This window comes from Anser cygnoides, chromosome 2 (assembly GCF_040182565.1).
Source record: "Anser cygnoides isolate HZ-2024a breed goose chromosome 2, Taihu_goose_T2T_genome, whole genome shotgun sequence".
Taxonomy (NCBI): Eukaryota; Metazoa; Chordata; class Aves; order Anseriformes; family Anatidae; genus Anser; species Anser cygnoides.
The window spans coordinates 127,798,316-127,812,759 of NC_089874.1; the positions used below are offsets into that span (position 1 = coordinate 127,798,316).

Sequence of the window (14,444 nt, forward strand, 5' to 3'; positions counted from 1 at the left end):
AGTACACCTAAGCTGCTTGATGCTCACTCTGTAGACTTCAGATACTGAAGAGAAAATAGTCTCTCCTGACAAGTTAAACCAGATGAACCATATGTTGCACGTGCTGGGTTATTTCAGGTGCTGCTGAAGTCAAGTGAGCTTGACTTATTTATCACAGAACTTCACGGAACAGATACACCAATTAAACACCTTTCTTTTGGTACTATCTTTAATGGAAAGATGAAGACTCTGCAGGACAACTTCTGTCCCATTTCCTGTTCTTATGTGTCATTGATCTGGAATCGTTATCCTTCTGAAATGACTCTTCTTCTGCTGCCATGAAGGCAAACCTCTTCCACTGATTTTCAGTCACTCATTCCATCACAACTGATGCCATGTCTCTCTTCTTCCTCTACCTCCCTCCCACCATTGTCTAATAGTTCCTTAGTACTCTGCTTTTCCTTACCACCAAGTGACAGGGTGGGCTGGTGTTTCTACTTTGTTCCTTGGCTTCATAAGAAAGTCCTCCCCTCTCCCTCCTCCCTTCCCTCCCCCCCATCTCTTTTTCTCTCGTGCTCTTTCTCACTCTCTCTTATGCTCTCTTGCTCTAGCACTCTTTCTCTTTTGTTTTTTTCAATAGGAAAGCTTTATTTCTTGTACTGTTTGATAGTGAAACAGAAATAATGAGCAAAATAATCTTTACAGAACTACTTGTACTAGGAGTCTATGTGGGAGCAAAAACTTTAGTCTGCCAGGTTTAGCTTTAAATTGTTTCTCTGTGGTTAGCTTTTTTCATTTGGCATTCATTTAACTTTAGCTTCTTTCAAAGGCAGGCCTTGCCTTTCATAAACCCATGCTGTCTGGGCCTGATCCCTTGGTGATCCTGCATACATTGTGTGATTGCATTCAAGAAGACCTGTTCCATCACCTTTCCTGGCACTGAGGTCAGGCTGACAGGCCTGTAGTTCCCTGGGTCCTCCTTACGACCCTTCTTATAGATGGACATCACATTAGCAAGTCTCCAGTCATCCGGGACCTCTCTGAATGACCATGACCGCTGATAGATGATGGAAAGCAGCCCAGCAATCACATCCACCGACTCCCTCAGCACCCTCGGGTGGATCCCATCTGGCCCCATGGACGTGTGACAGTCCAGGTGGAGCAGCAGGTCTCTGGGTTCTTCTGCACCCTGTCCTTGACTTCCAGGTCGGGAGGGTGAGTACCCCAAGGATAAGTGGTCTGGCTAGTAAAGACAGATGCAGAGAAGTCATTAAGAACCTCAGCCTTTTCCTTATCCTCAGTAGTCATGTTTCCCCCTGTGTCCAGTCTAGTTAAGTTCCTACTGACTGGGAAAGGGGAAACATAAGCCCATTTCTTAAAAGGGAAAAAAAGGAAGACCCAGGGAATTAAAGGTCAGTCAGTCTTACCTCTGTGCCCAGCTAGATCATGGAGCAGATCCTCCTGGAAACTATGCTAAGGCACATGGAATGGCTTTAAACTAAAAGAGGGTGGATATAGATTAGATATAAGGAAGAAATCAGAGGATGGCGAGGTGCTGGCACAGGTTGCCCAGAGAAGCTGTGGATGCCCCATCCCTGCAGGTGTTCAAGGCCAGGCTGGATGGGGCTTTGAGCAACCTGATCTTGTGGGAGGTGTCCCTGCCCATGGCAGGGGGCTTGGAACTAGGTGGTCTTTAAGATCCCTTCCAGCCCAAACAGTTCTATGATTCTATGATTCAATGATACTTCATTCACCCGTAAAGAGTATTAATAACCCATTTCAACATTGGTCGTACACCCTTAATATTAGGCTGAGGTTATTTGAAGGAATTTGTTTAAACCTAGCACGGAATTTCATGGGAAAGTTTAGCAAGGTCCAAATATCTCACCATCTCTCCACAATACAAAACTTCTCTTTTTACAATACTACTGTAGTGTAATAGTGCTTTATTAGAAGGAATCTTGATGTTTACTGAACAATTTTCTTGTGGTTCCGAAACTAGGATTTTTTTTTTTCTGTTAATAAATTACAGTAGCTAACTTTATGGGAACTGTTGTGCTTGTAAAATGATGGTGGTTCAGAGACCTGAACAGTAAAAGGCATTATTCATGTGCTGTTCAAGGAGAACATGCAGTCTGACTTACCTTCACTCATCACTGTGTCTTCGAATTTATCTGCCAATTTTAAATATTCTTGGCTCTCCCTTGCCATTCATGGCATCTAAGCATTTGTCAGAGATTTCCAACAACTGACTTCTGTGCCATTTTCTTAACCAAGTAAGTAGTTTCACATTTGAAGTTATCAGCTGAAGCTGTTTATTCACCATTAACAGTCTTCACAGCTTTTTGCTTTACTGTAGGTGGTTTTTTTTCTTTAAGTTGATTCCTATTCCACCCCCCAAAGTGATATCACTAATAATTGTTCCTGAGAATCTAGAGGAACGTGGTACACATCTTCATTGTCATTTTGATCTACCTGTGGGACCAAGATGTTCATGTGATGGAAAGATACCTGAAAGCCAAGGTTCTTGCGGTTTCCCTGACACAAATAGCGTGAAGGAGAAATAGGACAGTGGAAGTGAATAATTGCTTCTCAAGCCTTAGTTTACAAGGCATGTCTGGACAGGTATATTTAATTCAATGTTGAAAAGATTCAGAGCAGAAACACACCCCTCAGGCAGTTTTGGAAGACTGCTGTCATTTAAACAGGCTTAGGCTTGTATAAATTAAACTTGAGACAAAACCAGCAGCTGGATCTAACTAAAATCAGATGAGCACAAAGCATGGTTAAAATGCTATAACAGCTAAGTTTTCCCTACATATCTGCACTTCTTGTTTTCTTCTTTTTACTTTTGCCATTTTGTATTGTCCTCACATATGGTGAGGATACCTAGAAGAACCATGAGTATTGCCCTGAGCTGTTTCTAGCTGAAAGCCTAACGCATGGTACAATGATTTACCTTCCTGTTTTCCTCCTTATTTGCCTGATGCAGAGAAAACAAAGTATGTGCCCTAATTTGCTTGGTTGGGCTTATGACTCTCTTAGCAAGTTGATCAAAGTATTGGAATACACAAAGCTGTTAGAAGAATTCTCATGTTTTTTTTTTTTCCTAAGCAAAAGGCAATGTTTTAATAATTGAGCAAATATATTTATCTTTTACATCAGGTTCTATAGGAAGTAGGCAAAGGAAACCACAGATAAAACTATGTTCACCATGGGAAAAAAAATGTTGTGAATAAAATTTCCAGTATTTATAAAAGTATTTACCCGTTATTGATGAATGCTAAAATAAAGATGAATGCTCTCAGTGAATGCATTTCCTTATTGAAAACTGACTCATTTTTATTTTCAAAAATATGCCGCAGGCTATTGTAGTTTTTTATTTACTCCTCTTGTAGAACGTGCTGTATTAGATCAGACTGATTAGCAACTTAATGAAGAGGGAGACATGGGAACCCCACAAAAATGAGATGTTTAATTCCTAGATCTTAGATTCTTTTTATTTTCTTTGTTTAACAAGTATGAAGAAATGGGAAAACACATAATGCCTGGAGGATGAGAGGATGATTGTTCTGAACTATCAGTTTTCTTTTTATTAGTATTGGAATTGGGAGAACAACAACAACAACAAAAAGCTATGAAGGTTTGTTTGCACAATTAAAAAAAAAAGCCTTCCTTGGCAGTAATTTAAAACATATGTGGAGATTGCTTTGTCTCATTTCATTTGTCCTACCATATCATTAGAGAAAGAGTTTACTACGGTTGCCGTGAAAGTGAGCCCTAGAAGGCTAATCAAGATGATGGACTTGAAGAGTTCTCTGATGAAACAGTATACGGATTCTGGGAGGATTTATCTTCAGCTAAGTAGCTAAAGAAAAGATGAAAGTTATTTCTTGGAGTGACTGGGCCTACTAGATTGTTAGACCAATAAAGATGAAGACAAGTTCTTGGCAAAGGCAGTTGTTTGAGGATAGAGTGTTTGATTTTCTTGCAGGAGAGAGCAGTAGCCAGAGCAGGAATTCAGAACAGCTGATGAATAGAGAATAATGAATAGAGAATAAATAGATGATAAAGAATGATGTAGCTACAGGATTTTGAATGTATGTGAGATGTGTGATGAGAAACAGAAAACACAGGAAGAAAAAATGAGTGATGACTAGAGTAGGAAGCAGGAAAATTATCCAGACAGATGAAAAGAAAGAGAACCTTCATAAGGAAAGCAAAACCACAATACAATGGTATAACAGCAGAAAGGTTTAAGGACAGCAAAGAGGAGGATAAATCTCTGTTGTTCCTTCTCCCCACCTTCCTAAATATATATATATAATATATATATATATATAAAAAATAATGTTTTAGAGCAAGTCAGATTTATAGGCAGTAAACTTGATGAGGAAGTGCAGTTGTTTTGCTAACACAATAATTTTAAGTTTCAACAGGAAATACTATGCATTTGAGAAATTCCACACTTATTTTAATTTAACTTAGGAGTAAGGCGTGAAAGAGCCTTCAGTCATTAAAGACATCAGAAATGTATTTCAACTTAAATAATAAAATATGCAGTACAAATCTTAGTCTTTAGTCCTATTTCAAAAGTATCTTCAGATGAAAGAAACATAATAAAACTAAAATCTGTCCTTAGAGTGAAAAGGGTTACTGGGAAAAAAAACAAAACAATATTGTGTTGGGAAAAAAAAAGTACAAAAGAATACTTAAGAATAAAAAAAGTTGAAAGCATTTTAAAAAGCATACGATCTAAGGAGAAATTGCTAGAGAGTTATTTCTTTCCATATGCCATGTGGCAAGAAGGGGTGAAAACTTCGGTAACATTTGGAATTTATTTAAAAACAGATGATTGACATCCAAGGTTCTCTTCTAACCCCAGGTATGTCTCTACTTATACAAAACCTAAAAATACTCTCTTGCCTGAGGGTATATTTTGAAATGGAGAAGACTTCTAGCAATGACAAAGGCAAGTTGCTCTGTCCTGTAATTTTCCCATAAGCAGGAAATCATTATTTATAGATACCTCAAATGCTTTTGAATTCAGAGATCTGACAAATCTCATATAAAACAAGCTGCAAGTAATAGCCTCAATGTGTCTAAATTCTTCAGATAGAAAATATATTTCACTTTATTGTATTCAGTTACTAAGCCAAATGTTCAGTCTCCAAGATCCCAAGTTATTAATCTCTAAGTTTTTCTCAAATGACAGAAGGCAAAGACAAAGACTTTTCACCAGGCAATTTTAAAGAGTAACCATTAATTTTGGTTCTTGTACTCCATCATTCTGGGATGTATGTAATGTTTCAAATTTTGAACCTATTAGATTAGTTTCAGTAGGAGACAACACATTCCTAAACTGTCCTTTGGCCCATATACTCCACAACAACTCTTATATTCCTGTTCTTGGAATAGGACTACACAAAAAATTGGATGTGTGAAAGAAAGGCTGTCACGATGTGAAAGCATGAGAAGTAGTGGTGTGTTCCTACAAGCAGTTACTGTAGAACAACTGATATGCTGGAAGTTTGACACACTCTGAGGTTATGGAAGTTTTTTTATCTGCCTGTTCCTTACTGTGATGGTTTACACATTTAAATTTGTCCTCTGGTACCAGGCAGAGGGGAAGAATCACTTCATTCATCATGAAAACTTTGAGAAAGCAAAAGAAAAAAAAAAGAGGAGGGGGATATTTTACATATAAAATGCTGTTTTTTTTTTTTTCCTTTATTAAAGCAGTGTAAAGACATATAAAAACGTTTTTTAAGCAAAAATTAAAATGTTTGTTAAATTTGTACTTTCATTTTTTTTTCCTGGATATTTTGGTATGCACAAGCATGAGGATAACTGGACATTTTAAAGTATGGGACAACGGTGGGGGGGAGGAAAGAATTGGGGTGGTGTGGGAGTTGGTGAAAACACGTCTTGTTTTACAAAGCTTTAAGGCTGGAGTTCTTCATACGTGGACTTGCATTGGCCAGCTGGTACACATGTACTCTGAGGCAGCTGCTGCCTCTTTTTTTTCTTATTGTTGGTGCTTTTGATAATTATCGTTTTTATCAAGTCAAATTTAAAATTTAGTGAAGTTGAGATTCATTACTGTTTTGAAGCTATAAGTCACGATGGCATACACAAAAACTTAGAGTGAAGCTGATTTTATGCAGAACTGCTAATGCATTATTATGTTGGTAAAAACACTTCTAAACATGGTGACCTCAATATATTTTCTTTTTTCTTTAAGAGGTGAAGGCACGGATACTCTTAGCACTTCTTGAATATACAGGTAATTTTGCTTATTTTGGGAAGTGGGATTGAACTTTTTGTTTTGTTTTGTTTTGTTCTGCTTTTTGTTTTATTTTGGCCAGAATAGAGAAAGGAGTAAAAACTCAAACATGGTAATCTGATAATCAACAACGTTACCCCTGTGTTTACAGGGAGGATTCCTGAAGGACACAACAATTCCAAAGACATTTACATTTAAAGCAAATGTTATACTTTTTTAATGCAAAGTGCTTTCTCTGGTTATTTACTTTGGATGTTGGCAGATGAAGTAGCTGCCAAATCTCTGAGCTTGTGCAAAGTACTTCTGTCTTCCTTCTTTTGTAATCTTCCCCAATTACAATCTTTTCTTCCCATCTTCATCCCCATCTATTTCTTGCCTTGCCTTGCTTTTCTAACCCATACCTTTCCTTTTATCCTTCTTGTGTTACCTAAGAAAGCATGATTTAGTGCTAAATACTTTATTCATTTATTTATTTTTAAATCCTTGCTTTTTGGAAGGGGTCTGAGTATTCTGTGTATCACTTTACTGTCACCTCATACAGCCTCAAATGCACAGAATATGTATATGTCTGTAAAATAAATGTCACTAAATCAGTATTTAGAAAATAACTATTGTAGTTGAAGATTCTGTACATGTTTTGTAGATGCACGAGTGACCAAGTAAGCAGTCGTATTTCGCTGTAGAAGCTGATTATTGTAACCATCTGACAGCACCATATGAATGTGTTATTTCGTGATTTTGTTATGACACATAGCAACAATTTTATAAAAGAGAGTGTAATATTTCTTTGTTGTCAAATTTCGTCCAGATTTTGAAAATATTTTACTAATTCCTCAGGACAGTTAAAATAAGAAGTGACCTCACAAAATACCCCAGGCTTGATTTTTTTTTTTTTTTTTCCCTTTAGGCTGTTTTCCCTAGTTACATGATTTCTTAAGTTCTGTAATTTATTTTGTATAAAAATCTTCTGTAATTTATTCTGTATATAAAAAACAAACAAACAAACAAACTGTAATTTATTTTGTATAAAAATATTTTTGTGAAAAAGGCCCAAAGTGCACTTATGTGCAGTATCTGATGTTCAAGTAGTATTAGATGAGATTTGGAAATGAGGTGTCAGTGACACAAGAGAACTGCTTCAGAAGCAGGCAAAACAGAGGAAGGTACTGAAATCAGCTGCTGTTGGACAAATAGAGATAAAATTGAGCAAGGCAAGACAAAAGAATGCATTTTGGGCCCAAATCCCTGAGCACTGCTACGATATTGGAGATTGTGACCATGTAGAAGCCAGCGGGATTTCTGAAGCGGAAGCTGGGTCAAGTTTTTCAAGATGAAAATTCTGTCTGCACTGGATTCTGCATAACTTGAGAGACTGGAGACAGAGTGAAATTTTAATAATCAAAATAACAAGGAATGAATCACAGTATAGAAGCAGAAGCAATTAGACCATTTAAGAAAAATATTCTTGAGGTCCTGAGAGGCTGTCAAATGGAATAGTAAAAGAATGGTTAGAGTTATAAATAGTTTGAGAAAAGGTTTGAAGATCTCAGAAGGAAAATGGACAGAATAACTTTCAGAAATACTTGGTGTCCAAGAAAAACATAGTTTTAAAGTCAATATTAATTTTGTAAGTACAGGATTATTTTTACTGACTTATGCATCTAAAGTCTTGCTAGTCCCATATAAATGTGGTAAAGGAGATAATCCTCCTAGAGGCAAATGAATCTAAATTGAGGACAAAGGGACAGAGTTTAGGTTTTCAAAAGACCTCGATGTCATCCAGTCATGGATGACATGACTGAGAAACGTTGTCTACCTGTACCATCTGTGATTGACATTTGCCTAATAGCTCATAATGATAAAAAAAAAAACTTGAAGACCTTCAGAAATGGGGAGAAGTAGGAAGCACTGAATATTTTACACCACGATTTTGTGCTTTATTGAGAACACGTTTCCTTTTCTAACTCTTTTGACCTTTAGCTAATAGGATGTCTGTGCCCTCCAGAATAAATTGATAGGTTAGCTAGTACGTATTTTAAATCTGTTGCTAATGGTTCCGTAGACTTCTAGCTAGGGACCTGTCTTGGGCTTTCCTGACTCCATAAATCTTTACTGCTTCCTGGATATGTGTTGCTGCTCTGAGCTTACTCTGTAGATTTCATATTCATATATATGGTATTTGGATAGATTGTGTTCTGCTAGCAACACTTCTACATCCCTTGTCTGCAGTTTGTAGCAGGCAATCTTCATCTGCCCTACCCATCTGGTAGCTGTAAAATTGACCAGATGACACAGTCATATTAAGAGATTCTGCCTGTCCCTGCTTTCTCGTCGAAGGTAAATGTTTTTGTGCCCTGCTCATTCTCACATTGCAGCAAAGAAATCTGAATCACATCTATCACCTTTTAATATCAAAAGTACATGGAATTGATGGCATATACATTAAAATCTGAAGTATAAATATACATTGTTTATGAAGAAGTACTTTAAATTCCAGATTTTAAACACATTTCTATATAATTTTAGAATTATAAAATAATTTTTGAAATGGAAAATGGCAGTTTGGGTTGTAGAGTGCTACTTACTTGAATAACATTAAACTGTAAACTCATGATTTAGTTGGACTAGGAAACAAGTTATTTTAAAGTAAAGAAAAAAATTATATCCCAGTTACTGTACTGTTAATTAATCTCCTGCTCCATCTCTGCTTTGCTTCTCCTCTTTTGGCTTTTACCCATCACAGATAGCGAGATACAACTGAGGCGAGACATGGTCTTCTGTCAAAGTCTAGTGGCCACAGTCTGTGCTTTTTCAGAGCAGCTAATGGTGGCCTTAAATCAGATGTTTGATAACAACAAAGAATATGAAATGGAGACGATGGAAGCCAGCAGAAGGTGGTTGGAACAGATAGCTAATGCGGGTGTTCTCCTTCATTTCCAGTCACTGCTGTCACCTAACCTGGTAAGAACCTTCATATAACATAACCCCCAGGCTGTTTGTGGGGGGGAACAGCCCATGTTTGTTCCCCAAACCAAGAGCATGGTTAAACAGTCGTTGCTATAAATGTGATTTTCTATGTCCTTTGTGCTTAGCTTATTTAATTAGCTGCTATTTAGGAAGTTTGCAGTTCAGGTAATTACAGATATGGGAAATATTTGTGGTATGGGAAATAAGTTATCCACAAAGATAGTATTTGTTTTAAGTTAGCAGATACTGATTCCCCACCATTATCATAGTTGTTCCCTAGGAGTGAATGTAGTATTAGGTGATAACCAGAGTTTGAGTTAGCAATAAGCAGCAATGCAAGTAAAATAAAATACCTGGTTTGGATACTTTTTTTTATGATCCCTTCCCTCCAAAACAATAGGTTTGTAGTAACTGGAGGACTAGATATGCTAGTCTGCTTTTCTTCTGGCATAGGGCAAATCCTTGTAGCCTATTGGGGTAATTGGAAATTAGCTCCTTTCTTCATAAGGCTTGGAAAAGAGCCGTAGCTTACAAAACAATTTAAAACAGGACATGGCTTTATAGTCCTCTAATCCCCAGCTATCCAAAGTGCCTCTTCAGCTGTTTAAGCAGCTTCTCACACTGGACTTGTTCTTGCTAAGAAGAGTAAAGCACTCTGCAGAGTCTGCTCTGTGGCAGTCTCAAACTCTCGATTTGCTCTGTGAAATTAACTGATTTGTTATAATGGGCACATGGTTTTCTTGAGCTAGTGTTCTTACTGTTAAGCTTTAAGACCATTTAACACCATGTTTGCGAACATTTCATTTACTTGACTAAGCTTGGACATGGAATCAAACATCACAAACCAGTGTCAGAATTGTACATCTTATTGAATAGAAGCCCCCACAATGACAGATTATGTTCTTGCTATCAAAAGTTATCTTTCCTTGACTGTCTCAGAAGCAAGTTGCTGATGAGTTGTCCTGATCAACTTTTAAAGCAGAAGAGATCAATAAAAATAAAGATATTTTAAAATCATAACCGTAAAGTCTGTGGTGTTGCTTGAGACCATTGTCGTGAGCTAGTGTGAACAGCAACCTCACCGGCAGTTGAGCTACTAGCATGGACCTGTGTGGAACAGGGTATGTCAGGACAAGGTATGCAGCTTGAAAGCAACTCAAGTCAGGGCCTGTGAGAAACATGGGGGCTGTTTATCGACATGAGATGCATGTGGAGAAAGCATGGTCAGGGGATCTCCTGCTCATGTTGTCTCTTGGATATGTAATTGCATGATTCAGCACCAGACTGCTCTGGTGCTGGAGTCCTCAGAGTTAAAGAGCAAATTCAGTTGGTTCTTGTTTTATGTTTTAACATGCACTTAGTTGTATTATCACAAGATAACTTTTGTCTTTACAACACGGAATACTTCTGTTTTTTTCTTCCAAGATTGTGGAGACTTCCTTTGTAATGAAAACCCATGCTACTTAGCATGAATTGTAGTATGATACCAGCACTATTCATTGCTGAATTAAAACAAACAAACAAAATCTGCTAAGTTTAGTCTCTTCTGTATATGCATTTGCACAGAAATGCTGAATTAGTTCAGTGATAACTGTTCTTAACTAAGAGAAAAGTATTCAAAGGCAACTTTCTTAATACCTTCTCAGGACCATTTTGCTTACAAATGATCCATGTTTTGTTAAACAATGGCATTTGAAGGAAATTATGCTCATTATGGCCAGAGTTCAATAAAGAATGAACAGTTGTGCAAAGATTTCCCATGTCACTGAATGGTTTTCAGACTATTCTGCTGATAAAACATTGCTTTCTCCAGAGAGACTTCATAAATTGAACCAGGAGACAAAATATTTCAAGCAGAGGTGCTTTTTCATAAATACAAGTGGGAATACTATTACACTGTTTAGATCAAGGAAAACCATGGTCGTTTTTTTCCTTTCTATAACTCAGTAAGCTGTAGTTCTCATTTTTTAGGCAGCTAGTTGATTATTCTTTGCCTTTCACTTCTTAGAGGAGAAAAATATATGCCTCAGATTTACATTTAGCTTAATGTAGCTAGGAGAGGGTTGTATAAAGAATAAAGTTACTTTAAGTGATCATTGATTTCTCCTATAATTACCTGCATATTTAACTCAAGATAACCATCCTTGCAGATTACTATTTCTCTTTTTAAGGTTTGAGTATGCTGTCCTGAGAAGTTAGTAATTTACTTCCTGAAGCTTTTTTGGTACATAAGGCTGGATATTCCATTTCTTTAGTTCAGGAGCACAGAGAGTGAACCACTGGTGCAAATTGCAACGTTGCAATATCTATGCACTTTATTTGCATCTAGGTTTTTGTAGGTGGAGGTACAAATGACTCAGAGCTGTACTCATTCTGAGCTACTGGTTCAGTTATTGATGCCTGGAGTGGACAAGAAGAACTTTTGTATGTTTTTGTTTGTTTGTTTGTTTTAATTAAATACTGAATTTATGGCATTTTTAAAAGAAAATTGCTAAAAGATGAATTTGTTTTTCAAATTAGCCCTGTGTTAATTTGCAAGCTAGGCCTGGTGTCAAGGACAAGATGTTGAAGCCTGGCATCTTACATAAAGAATAGTTACAATATTGTTTGAATAAAAGCCATGAGAAGTAGTGGTAGCTATAAATTACCTGTTAATTTACTATGTGAAATGATACCATTATTTTAATAATCTTGGACTAGAAATGAAAGGGAAAGTACCTATAGGCACAAATATAGTTATGTTATGTAGGAGTTAATTATATTATACAATGCATCAGTGAAATTTTGTGCAACGTTCTGTAGTTATTTTTTTATATTTTCATATCCTGGTCTCATGTTACTTCTGGTAGGGAAAACATCTGGCTGAAACGACATTCCATTTTTTTTTTTATTTTGCCTTTTTTAGGCTGATGAGCAAGCCATGCTAGAAGATACACTGGTTGCACTGTTTGACTTGGAAAAAGTTACTTTTTACTTCAGACAATCAGAGCCAGAACCACTAGTTGCAAGTGAGTAATTGTAATTAATATCTGGGTTTTACTGTTCAGAAACATTCTCTGTATTTCTAACATTTTTGTCTCCTAGAACATTACCTCCCATAGGAACTGTTATGTAACTTGGGATTATAGAGAATTAGCTCTCCTAATATTCTAAGATTTCCTGAAATGCAGCTAATGTCAGCCATGATGTAGAATGATTATCTGGTGATGTTAGCAACCCAGCAGGGAAAAGTGTCAGCTTAATTAAAGTTCCCGTTGGGGTTACGTGACTGCATAAGGAAAGTCCCTGGAAGATCAAGTTGTTATTGATGAGTTGTATATAAAAGAAGCTTGAAGGCCATAATAAAGAAATGCAACTGAGATAAGGTGGAGAAACATTAAAACCATTTCTTTTTAATGTTACTCATCCCTTCTGAGTGAAAAAAATAGATCTTTGAAGAGTTCCTTAAAAAGAGATATCAAACACTGTTAGGGTAGCTTTAATTGTGCAAGAAGGTTCCTCTGAGACCTGGTGGTGGAGACAGTCAGGGACATGAACTCTTCCTTCTAATACTTGTCCAACTAGTAGGAAGGAACTGTCTGCACAGTCTGCTGTTTACACTATACCCTTCACTCTTTTCCAGCCACTCCTTTATTATATGTTTTCAGCCAGTAGAGATTTTTCTGCAGTGAATTTTGTGTAGTGAGAAAAAAACAAACACATTTTTTCTCAAGTCTCAGAACTTCCCCTGGGAAGGGAGGAAAGCATGTCTGCTTAACATCAAGCTTTTCTAGAACAATTCCCTTGCTGGATCAAGACCACACATAAGAGCACTTATGCAGTAAACAAGACCAGAAGAAACAAAGCTCCTCCACAAAACTACTAGTGAGAGGTTGCCTGTGTTCTGGGGCATTCATAAGCACACCCATACCCATAGGGTGCTGACAAATTTGCAACTGGAAGGCTGGTGGTCAGCTAGGAACTGGCCTAAATAAGACCATTTTTACTTCTGTGTGAGTCAAGTAAGGATCCTGTTCAGACTGTTTGTTTTAAAAGGAAGCCCTGCCAAGCTGGGTAACAACATGGAACTGGAGTTACAGGAGAACTTTCTGATGCGGAGTTAACCATATACCTTTGTCATAAACTGTTCAAATTGCTGTGTCTCCTGACTGAAGTGTCATTGCTAAAATAGAGATAAATGGGAAGTCCGCGTGTTCTAGGATTGTGATAAACTCTGTTTCCTTTTAGCTTAAGTGCTGCTGCCACAATCATCTTGAGTGTGGTTTCAGAAGACAAGGAATTTTCAATGACATTTTTTTTTTTTCATTTATGATTCCATATAATGATTGCAAGAAAAAATGTATTTTATTACCAAAAATAGTGAAAAATGTTCCTGTAAAATATTTTCCATTTAGGTACAAAGTAATTTATGCACACTATAAAAACTACATAAGATTATTAATGCAAATTGCTAAGTGTTTTACTGTTTTCAACTTGGAGACTTATTCATGGAAATGATACTTAAACAGGAAATATGGAAAAAGACATAAATTGAATTAAATGGACTTCCTCTGAGAGGTTTAGCTAAATGGAAAATTTTCATCAACTTTTGCTAATGATCATTACGTGTTAAGCACCTTGCATAATATGCAAAATGTATGCTGGGGGTTCTCTGTAGTTGCAAAATGATACTGTTATTTGCCCTGAACTCTACAGAAATTGACATATTATGACATTTAGTTTCTCGAAGTATAATGTAGTGCATTCTTACAGTTTTTTATATTCTATCAAATTACAATTGTTTTCTCTGTTGAGTTCTGATTTTAATAATGCTTTAATGAGCATGCTGTTGAGTACTGTATTTTAACTTGTGCTCTATCCCACACAAATCTGAAGAGATGCTGACTCTGTGGAGAGGATAGCGGTATATGTCACACTGACCTTATACATCATGCACCCCAGGAAGGCATATGAAATATGGCTCTAGCCATCCTTCCAGTGGTTTCAAACCACGTGCTGCACATAGATGTTTCTTCAGATTTACAGAGAAATCAATGTAGGATGTTGCCAGCTTACATTATTTGCTTAGTATTTTTGCTGTCATTGACATGCAGTCAAAGATGACAGCCACTGATTTATGTTGTTTTTCTACCTCCTGAAAATGGATAGGCCAAAAGTGACTGCAGCAACACTGAGTAAAATGTAAAATACTGCACATACTCATTTTGTGACT

At 36.8% G+C, this 14,444-nt stretch overlaps 1 protein-coding gene across 3 annotated transcripts in view; it reads left to right on the forward strand.

Moving 5' to 3' along the window:
* PREX2 (phosphatidylinositol-3,4,5-trisphosphate dependent Rac exchange factor 2) overlaps positions 1 to 14,444 on the forward strand; it is a 176,295-nt gene that overhangs the window by 114,811 nt on the left and 47,040 nt on the right. The window contains exons 32-34 of one of the 3 annotated variants that reach the window (XM_048077003.2): positions 6,224 to 6,265; positions 9,009 to 9,226; positions 12,138 to 12,240. In XM_048077003.2, coding sequence (XP_047932960.2) covers positions 6,224 to 6,265; positions 9,009 to 9,226; positions 12,138 to 12,240 — 363 coding nt within the window. Of the gene's footprint in view, positions 1 to 3,499; positions 4,296 to 6,223; positions 6,266 to 9,008; positions 9,227 to 12,137; positions 12,241 to 14,444 lie in introns of those variants that run through there. The other 2 variants (XR_007168405.2, XM_048077004.2) reach the window with 2 other exon arrangements.